Genomic DNA, 10,553 nt, shown 5'->3' with positions numbered 1-10,553 from the left:
CAAATCGTTTCCCTTCCTGTTTTGACTGCAGTACTTATGTGCTTGTACCATCATCTTGCCACCTTGGCATTGATATTGCAATAGATTGGACTGCTGCAGCAGGTTGATTCTTTCTCATGTTCATGCCAACGCTATTTCATGCACACGATGATACTCCCTCGTCTTTGGCATGGTTTCACTGCAGTTTGCAAATCTCCCGTCTTGCCGAGGTGCAGATGTTATTACGGAATAAACCGTATCCTTTATTGTGATATAATCCTTGACAAAGAACTTGAACACCTTCAGTTGCTCTTCTTCAACGCTTCGACCTTCTTAAATCTCTTCGGATCTAAATTTCCGACAGTCTTTGAGGGGAAGTCAACTGAGGACGTCAATTCAACTGCAGTGGTCGCTGACACAACACACGAGTCAATACGGGTTTGGAACTTGGTCGTGTCATTTTTACTACATCTTCTCGTCATAATAAGAACCATACATAAATTCTAAATGTGTAGTTTATAAAAAAAGAAGAAACAACCGTTCTCGATACCACGAGGGTTTGGTGTGAACTTTTTTCGTCGAAAATTACCCTAATTTGTGGAATTGGATTTTCTATCACTCGCAAAAACTTGACGACCTACCACTACAATTCACTTCAGTCAATCACTCTGGTACTCAAAATAAGGTAAGCACCGGTTGCTTTGTTTATTTTGGTAGAATGGAATGCATGCATGTTTCTTTAGAGCAGAGGATATTTCTCATGAATGAAACCGGTGTTAAACAACAGCGATGGCAATAGCTTGTTGGCTGCGTGCGTTCGTGGTGGACGATTTTGCATGGGCTGCGTGGTAACCTTGCGACGACGATGCATGATGGTTGAAGATTTCGGTAGTTAAGTTTGGCCAATTGCTTCTCATTCCGCTATAGTGTGACTATTTGTAGGGGATGCATCATAAAGCATAAAGGGATTTAATGGTTCAACACTTGATGATTATCGACTGGAAAATTGGTGGATAAATGACAAAAATGGCTCATTGCATATAACTACTTTACATAAGGGCTGAGCTTGACCCTGGTCATACATCAGAATTTGCACAGAACTAAAATGCATTGCTCGATAGAAGCAGCTTATTCAGAAATTATAAACCCGTAGTCCACAAAAAATCTATTATTATACTCACACACCTTTAACCGAGGAGGGGAACAATCTTTAAAGGCTGTGCAAATTGCTGAATTATGCAGTAAATTTGTTATTAATGGGAGACAATGGCACCACCACTTCCATCAGATGCACTGTGCAATACATTGTTACAAAATTCGTGAGTTTTAGACTCGGAATTTACTGTGATTATGGGGAAGATAATATGGAATTTCATGCAAGGAGGAAGAGATAGATAATGGATTGCTTCCATCCAGAAGAAACCATCATATTACCAAAAAGTCTCATGAAAAATACCACACACATGGAACTCGCCTTTCCCAAATAATATTTCAAAGATGTGCTTAAGAAAGACAAAAAAATTAATGACAATGATGAGCACAGGGAAATGGCATTAGCAGATTCTAGGAAATTAATTTTGCGAGTCCTTTTCCCGTCAAGAAAGGTGAGCCAAGTTCCTCGACTGTCAATTCTTTCACATATGAGACATTCATGCAAGATCAGGTTGATGCTTGAAATAATGACGAGTCACTGCATAAAAAGAATAACAATGGGACAAAAAATCAAATTTTTGTGATTTAATTTTTTATCCCTGGATCTTGTGGTCTTTTTATGGGAGAGAAATTCAAAGAAGTGATATTAAAATTAATGCATGACATACGATTCTAATATCAGGACTCCAGTCATGATTTCATTTGCAATATTTTCAAAAAGACAGGAAATGAATTTGGTTTCGGTGCAGCAGGAATGCATGAGATATTTGCATCCCTACAGCAAAACCGCACAAGTCGTCGTCATGATTCACAGAACAAACCAAGTTCATTCAACACGTAAAATTACGTTCAACAACATAAGCAGCGGAAATTTGAAGCACTTATTTTCAGTAAAAAAATATTTATTTCAAAAATATTAAACAATATGTTTCTATCATGTTGTACTTCTAAATAAGTGCATAGATGTAGTTGAAATGATCATAATTCGAGTCTAGAATTTACACACAGGTTACCCATAGATTAGGTGCACAATAACTATATATGCACGTACATTAAAATTGTAATAAGGGTTGTCATTTGCATGAATATGTGATCTGGTCGAGGAAGGATGTTATTTGGATGACGTAAAAATTCTGATTACAATTTAATACAAAGGAAATCAATCATCTCATAATAATCTTGGCATTGCTTAACTTGTAACTGTTCGTTGGGAGAAGAACCGGATCTAATTTGCGATCCCTCATAGATTAGATTTCAGAAATAATACAGATTCAAACAAACAATATTCAAATCATTTGGCTAGTTTGTGTATGTATGTATGCGTGCAAAGTGCATAGATATCAAAGGAAATTGGATCGGGGTATATGGAAAGGAACCGCAAAGGTTGAGTTCATTCTGATACCTGATAACATTACCTTTGACTATTTCCTTTAGTCGGAAATGAATTTACGGTTCTAATAATTTGAAACTTTTAGTAATAAATTCTGATATCAACTGCACATCACGATTTGTTTTTAACTTGCCCATCTTGTTTGGATTGTAATTTACATTTCATTTTGCATGAAAATACTGCAGATGATATAAACAGCCTAAATATTTCACCCCAGTTTACAAAACTGCATAATTAGATTTATTTCATAGTAGCGAAATATTATATGAAGGTGAATGAGTTGGAATATGATGTGAAAAATAATTTTGAAATTGTTAGAACGAGCATATTAGTTGGGACATGTACGTATAAACTACATTACGGGTTTTATTTCGTGATTGCTGCCCGATAGATGATTGATGGATGAGAATCTCGTGTAAGAAATTGCTCTCCTGTTGTGGAAGAGTTGACCTTTCCAAGGTAGTCGAATTGCACTTGAGAGGTGCCGAGCTCGTCGAGAACGGATGCAACTATTACGTAAATGTTTCAAATATGTATGTACGTATGCATAATAATTTGGAAACTAGAGGTGGTGGTTAAATAAGTGGAAGTGAAGTAGTAGGATGGTTGCAATTCTGAAATTTCATCAAAAACAGAGCTCTCATTCGTTTTCTTGTTTTTTCCTATTATTAAAAAAAGACGTGCCACTCTGTGTGCCAATGGAGTACAATTTGATGAGATAACCCACTACCATTATTACGAAGTAACACGCATTCAGATCCGCCAATTACGAGATATTCGAGAAGGATTGCGGTTTAAGATTATCATTTTTATTAACAATTTAAGAAATCCCGTTCACCGTTTAAAAGTATAACGTGTGCGTAATGAGATGGATGTGGAAAACGGTAGGTCAGCCGTCAGAGAAAGATTATCCGCACTGATTGTGTGTATGATCACTTAATTTCACATTTCTTGGACTTATTTAATTTAGTGTGTGCGTAGAATTTCCAGTTCCTTTGTTGCCCAATTCTTAGGTAGAAGAAGACTTATTAGAATATTGTTTCAGTCTTAAATTTTTAACAATAATTAGCAGAGACACGTTGGACGATTAGATAGACGAGGGATAGACTGGACTTTTGGTATTTAAAGCAAAATACAGTAGCCGCATTCGTATAAACAATGTCCGTCATAATATGTTGTTGGAAAATAGCTGAATCGTTGGAATGAATCTGACACTTGGATGCTGTGTCATCCTCTAATCGCGTTATTGTCATTGACTTACCGTGGTGCAATGTTAAGCGTTTGTGTGTACGTGTAAAAGCCGGTGCCGGAAGCAGAATCAAATATTTTTATTTGCATCATTAACTTTCGATTTGCTAGCTGTCCGTGCTGCCAGACATGCCTTTGTCAGTTGGAAAGTGCTCAGATAAACCCGCCCGATCTTTAAATACTTTCATGTTAAAAATTTTGTTATTAAGGCAAACAGCATAAAAATACCGGCTTAAGTTGCATCATGGCGAATATTAGCGTATAAAATTCCTCCGTCATTCCGAACAAGGAGCAGGGTTGAGGAACTCTAGTGTCCTTTTTTCTATAATTGCAGGCATCTTTCAAAACGTAAGATTTTTAAATGTTTTGCTACACAGTCATAATACACAGTCCAACCTTTCGCTGACGGAGGAGGATTTCTACACTTAAACTGTGTGGAATTTTTAGGGGATAATAATCTAGTCAATTTAAGATGACAAGATTGTAAGCGTAGCATGTCATTTTAATTACTCTCCTTTCCCAAATCTCACGACTCGAGTAAATTCGACCACAAAATGTTACGTCGAACTTGAGAGCCGACAGCAAAATATGTGGGGAAGAAAAGTATGAGTGAGATTTGACGGGTGCATTGATATGGTGGTCGCGTAGTACAAAGGAGTACGTCTGGGGCTATACCGGGAAATGTTTCCTTCGATGGAGACCGGGGTCACCAAATTTTTGCACTATACCGTTATTTCTCATTCCTACAAATACACAAGTACAAAGTTTACATGTAGTGTAGGAGGCAAAATCTCAAGACAAAGTCAAACTTGTGCACAATTTCCTGAAAATGTTGAAACTGAACCGCATCACTCGCGCACAATTACAATTTATGCATGAGCACCTAACCCTGCATTTAGAAGATTTAAGTTTCAAACCTCCCTGGCCCACCATACTAAAAAGATTTTAATGTAACCATTTCATTTTAATGCAGGCAAAAGCAATAAAATGTTTTGAGTGTTTATTCACCTTGCAATGCAGCAGAGTTCTGTGCAGTTAATAATCTCGTAGTAAAGCACACACACACGAGTAGCAGAGGAGTTACCAGCAATTGTTTCAAGGGAGCATCTCCTAAACTATAAACCATTTCGAATTAAACATAACGGAAGAGTAATAACTTTATACTGCACGTTGGATCCCCTGTTCGCTAACGTTGGCTACAGATACACGTATTATTATTAGTGAACGCATGTTTAGGGCCCAACGAGCCAGTAATTTTTAGCAATTAGTACCAACACTGAGTGAGTTGAACTAGCAACCCAAAAAATATAAATTGGTCGGACTGCCCCATGTCCAACACTTACATAAATATTACATCAACTCTGTTTCACAAGTTTTTTTATTTTTTGGGCTGCTGCTTCTTGTTATTATCAATTCACTGCTCATTAGCACTTTGAACTTTACGGCTTCATTATTCTTCGTTTAGTAAGTCCGTCAGAATTACCCGAGTTCAGATTGAACTTTTCTTTTCCTGTCTAAAAAATTACCACATTAATTCATTGGCTTATTCTTGGGATTAATTTTTAAGTGCATAAGTCAGGGGAGTGGCAAACGTGGTTTATTTAGTGTGGACATGAATTAATCATTTCAATTTATTTTTATATTAATTGTGCACATATTGCTGTGTGCTGTAAAATTATGTCAGATGATTATCTACAAGGAAAGTACATACGAACTCTGCTAACTTAATTAATTAGGACAGAATAGCAATTAATGCATGCGAAACAATAGACAAAATGTAGTTGTAAGCCATCAAACTGCATGATGGACTGGTTACACATCCGCAGCAAAAGTGAAGAAGAAGCATTATGCTTTTATGAAATAATGATGGCATTTGTTGAAAAAATATTTAATAATGCAATGTAAATTATGTACATATACTTGAGCAATAAATAGTTTACGAGCATTTTTATGATATTATTTTTGTACAGGAGCACTTATTTCACGCTGGGTTATGATTATGAAAGGCAGAAAAAAGTCTATCCAGAAATGAATGGGAGCGTTTTTACAAATATCATAATGAGATAACTAGCAGCTTTCTTTCGAATTTCTCATGCACTGACAAAGACAAGACTTTTCAGGGCTGAAAAATCCCACGCGGATATACAATCCAAGAAACTCATTCTTCTCATCAGTTCCTGTTCTACAGGTTCCATGTTCTTCTGTACTTCGCCCCTACCAACGTTTTTAAGCGTTACAAGTCTTAATTTCAGTCGATTGTTGAGAGGTGCATGTGATGAGTCTAAGGTGTTTGGTTGTTTTTGGAGCTGGTTGGAAAGTCTACTTCCTAATCGTGAGACAGCATTTGTGCATTGTGAGTAAATCAGAATGGGCATGGGATTAAAAGCAACAACAAACAAGGCTAAAGTCAATTGACCGAAATTTATTCGATTCGATCCGACACTAATTAGATTGTATCTAACTGTATGAAGATGAGACATTGCCCCAAGTACGTACTTAGGTGCGTATATTATTTTTCGGACTGAAAACTCTGAATAAATAAATAAATAGTGATACAAGTACATTGAAAGCACAAGCAAATGGGTGTTGTAAAATGACGAATAACACAAAATGAGGATTCTTACATGAGACAAGTAAAGAATTGCACATTTTTCAGCTTCGTACCCTTCATCGAATCAGAAGGGTTACGAATTTCACGCATTATTTGTCAACCGTAACCTTTTGGATTATCAATGACTCGTGGACTCATCTTGTACAAGACATCTTTGTGATTGCCTTATAATATGTTTCATAAAATAAAGCAGGTTGCGTATCACTTTTGGAGGTTTGTCATCACAATTGTTGCACTGTTTAAAGCGAACAAGATGTATTTCAAAAGTGTTGGTGTTCCTTACTTTAGTTCTTTTATTTCTTTTGAGGTCGATGAAACTTGATCACTGTACTCCTGAAAACTCATCATCAACAACCTTTCTCCCCACCGTGTTACTTATTTACTATACCCGAGTTGGTTTACCCTGAAGGGAGCTTGAATTTAGGAGAACGTATCGTTTAAAAAGAGTTGTATTACAACGTGAGATGAGGAAATTGCACTGCGCGTCTCAACTCAAGTGACGAGACAGATGTTCCATGAAGAGAGGTGACAAATTATAGAAGAAAACAGTGCGAAAGGGTGTATGTAGTAAACGTTGCTATTAGATCACTACCTACGCCATCATGATATCTTCCCCCCGTAATCACGAGATGAGACATCTTTTCCCAATGCATGAGAAAATTTTAGCAACGGCAATAGAAATAATTGCAAGAGTGGTTGGGATGAGTTGCAATTTAAATAACGAAAGTTAGCAATAGCAACATTTTTGTATTCCAGATTTGCATCCCTGCAAGTACATAATAATGTTTCGTGTTGATGCTAATAAAAAACTTTGTTGACAAAGCAGTCACAAGAATTACGTCGTCTTTGAAATGTAAAATTATAGGACACAAAAGTCTCAAATTGGCCTTGGACAAATGTAATTCCTTCCGGAATATACACACATAGGAAATTAAGTAAGAAATTATATTATGCAACAACCCAAACACAAATAGGCGTGAGGGGGCAGTTACAACTATCACATTCGCGTGATTAACTATTCTGAAAAGCAAATATCTTGTAAACATACTGACAAAATAATGCCAGTGCATTTTCTCATGTTGTTCCTTTTGTCGAGTTAAAATAAATGTTTGAACAGATTATAATTTTCAAAAGAAGCCACCCGTCATGTGTTCGGTTTTCTGGTGTTTTAATTGCTTCCCAGTCTTGATACGGGTTGAGACAGAACTGTGAAGTGACTACGAACGTTTGTTCAATCTTTTTGGCATGTCCACTTTAATAAATGTCCTTTAGCTCCAATAGGAAACATAAAGATGTAGCGACATCATCGACGAACAGGATCATCTTGATGCGTTATTTAACAGGATGTGAATAGCACATTGTTCCATTCTGAACTTGAGTGGTTGTGGTTGAGTTAACTCAATAAATATGTCACGATGTGATACGAATGCGCATCAAGAATGGGATTGAGGAAGAAGAAAGTTGATTAGGCGTTTGATGGGTTTAATGGATGACTGGTGGGCATTTTCCATATAAGGAATTAGTGCCCGTTCCTGACACTCACTATTATTTCCCTACCTGGTAAACGTCTTCATCGGATGTAAGCACTGACAGAGTTGGAAGTCAAGAAGTCTTCAATACTGGCGGATATTACTCCCTCACTCACGCATTATTATGAGAATGACCTTTCCTCACGCATAATACCACAGGGATCCATTGCCGTTTTCTACTTGCATAATATTTAACGAATGAACTGTCTCAAATTATATGCAATTTGGTCTTGGTTGGAGGTGGCTGGGTGAGCACAGTAATCGGAAATGATGCTGTAAAGCAAGTGGAATGACATTCGTACGGTTGACTTGAGACAACCTGTACTACAGAACTTTTGGGACTCGTACTTTCCTCTGTGAAATGCGCATAACATTTACATTTATATTTATACATCAGTTGTAGATGAACAAAATTATGGATGCGAAAAATCTGCATTTTTTCATTATTCAACTCTTATTCACATTTAAATCGTTATTATAATATGCTTATATCTATCTATTTTATATATCACTTATATCAGTATCATCTTTCGCCATCTAAACATCTACCTAAACATGTATAGAAAAAGTGGCAATGTTGTATTGATGATGAGTGGAAAGTCTTAATTTTTATGATACAAGACAGGGACTCAATGATTATAGGAATGATTGATAGAGCAGATTATTGGTACTTTCAATCTGATCTTTCGCAATCAACATCACATATTTCCCATCTCGGGTTGCCATTCTTACTTATTAGTTTAATCTCGTATTTGGTCATCACAACAGAGACCTCCAAGGGTTATATGCAATATGCACTGCACAAGAACGCTAGCACAACTACGTAGATCTTGGCAAAAAGTATCAATAGCGAAATGTCGCGTCATTTAATCTTCCATGGTAAGAGATCCCATCTTCCGCGTGAAAATAGTTTTTTTGATTTGGAGGGTGTAGAGCCCGAATGTCATGATTAAACACCAACGCCGCGAGAAATAAGTTTTTCTGCATGTACTTTTCACAGAAAAATATACTTTTTCCTTCGATAATCAATCGACGTGTTGGGTACCCATTTTGCAAAGAAAATCGATTCGATTTGCTACACCAACAGCCCAGTCATTCCGTATGCTGGAGGGGATATGCTATTCTTGCTTAATTGATAAAGCTGATTTTTATACACTTTTTCTGAGATTGAATTAAGTTGGTGCACCATATGTGGCTCTATTTCATAAGGTTATCCACCAAAAGAATTAATACCACAAGATTTACATAAGTACTTCAATTCGTATGCAAAAAAAGATGCTCTTTTATTCCACCTTCCTTATTCTCCTGGTAATTGAACTGGTTATTGACACCAATTCCTAAATTAGATTCCATTTTGCTCTCAATCTTCATCTAAATTAATGTTTACTAAATGTACTTGTATTGCTCAGCACTTGTGTGTATGATACCGAATCAGACTTTGTACATACTTACATACACATTTTGGCTGAATTTTTGAAGAGAAGGTCCTTGCATGCAATTTGAAATCTGTTGTTACGTATTAAAGAGACGCAATTCATAGCAAAAAATAAGGATTTTCTACACAATTCAAGTAGCCAACCTCGTGATGTTGGCTGCTCTGTTTTTTCTTAAATTTATGGTCCTGTCCACGATGATCTATTTATTTAGGGAATACAAAAGTCAACATAGATCGGGCAGAACTCGATTCTTTTATTTGCAATGGCATTATTAAGGTTATTCATTTTTCGTGCAGTGAAATTTCTCGTTTCTCACAGACTCAGTCGAGCAAGACCAATTCATTACCGCTATTTACACTGGAAGTGTTGAGCTTTCTTCATGTCATTTTTGCCACGTATATTTGCCTCCCAAATTCTGCATGTAGCTTTTGCCAACTATTTCGGATTGTGTTTTTGAGATGAATGAATGTAAAAAAATTCTACAAATAAATAAACTTTTATTGAATTTCAGAAGATGACGTTCCCGAAAGGATTGTTGAACTTGGCCCTATTGTGCTGTGGGCTGTTGGGATTTACTGCAGTTCATGGTGAGTAACCCATTTGTTGAAACTTCTTCCTCAAACAACCTCGTTGAAATTTTATTGTTTGGAAGCGTCCTGAATTTTCATTCTAATTTTGTTCGACTTTGCCACTTACGCGAGTGATGAAATGAAATGACACTTAACAATCGCGTCTACTTTTCAATGCTACAAAAACTGACCATGAAGAAATGTAATAAAAGCAAGCAGACTGTGAACAAGTAAACGGACTTCACTGTTCGACACTACAACAGATATTTTACTACGATGATAATGAGTAGTCTCTGAGGAGGGTTTTAACTAGTCTCGATTCAAAATTTGACAGCAAGCGGGTAACAAAAACTACTGAAAACAGTTAATTGGCGTTGAAAATGTAGCTGCGCGGTGTAAAGCTTGTACCCAATTTGTTCAATTCGTCGTGAATTTTTACGTCGATTGCTGGAGGCGAACTGAAAACTGACAAGTTCAATGCTTCCAAAAACGAATTCCTTAGTTTCAATGGCAAATTTCAGAGATGTCGATTTTATTTTGTATTTTAGAATTAAATGTCAGTTTAGACAGATTAGTTATTACATCATGTTTTTATGGATCACTTTTACAACGGACAGAATGAACGTCGTACTTAGCTAA

At 36.6% G+C, this 10,553-nt stretch overlaps 1 protein-coding gene across 2 annotated transcripts in view; it reads left to right on the top strand.

Moving 5' to 3' along the window:
• The first annotated feature begins 275 nt into the window (after window positions 1-275).
• Window positions 276-10,553, top strand: part of LOC110845504 — a 29,136-nt gene continuing 18,858 nt past the window's right edge. For both annotated transcript variants that reach the window (XM_022091938.2, XM_035849162.1), the window contains exons 1-2: window positions 276-664; window positions 9,857-9,932. In XM_022091938.2, the coding sequence (XP_021947630.1) occupies window positions 9,860-9,932 (73 nt within the window). In that variant the 5' untranslated portion in view covers window positions 276-664; window positions 9,857-9,859. The remainder of the gene's footprint in view (window positions 665-9,856; window positions 9,933-10,553) is intronic.

This window comes from Folsomia candida, unplaced genomic scaffold, assembly GCF_002217175.1.
Source record: "Folsomia candida strain VU population unplaced genomic scaffold, ASM221717v1 Fcan01_Sc003, whole genome shotgun sequence".
NCBI classification, from domain to species: Eukaryota; Metazoa; Arthropoda; class Collembola; order Entomobryomorpha; family Isotomidae; genus Folsomia; species Folsomia candida.
The sequence above is the reverse complement of the archived record's forward strand: the minus strand, read 5'-3'. Positions and strand labels throughout refer to the sequence as shown.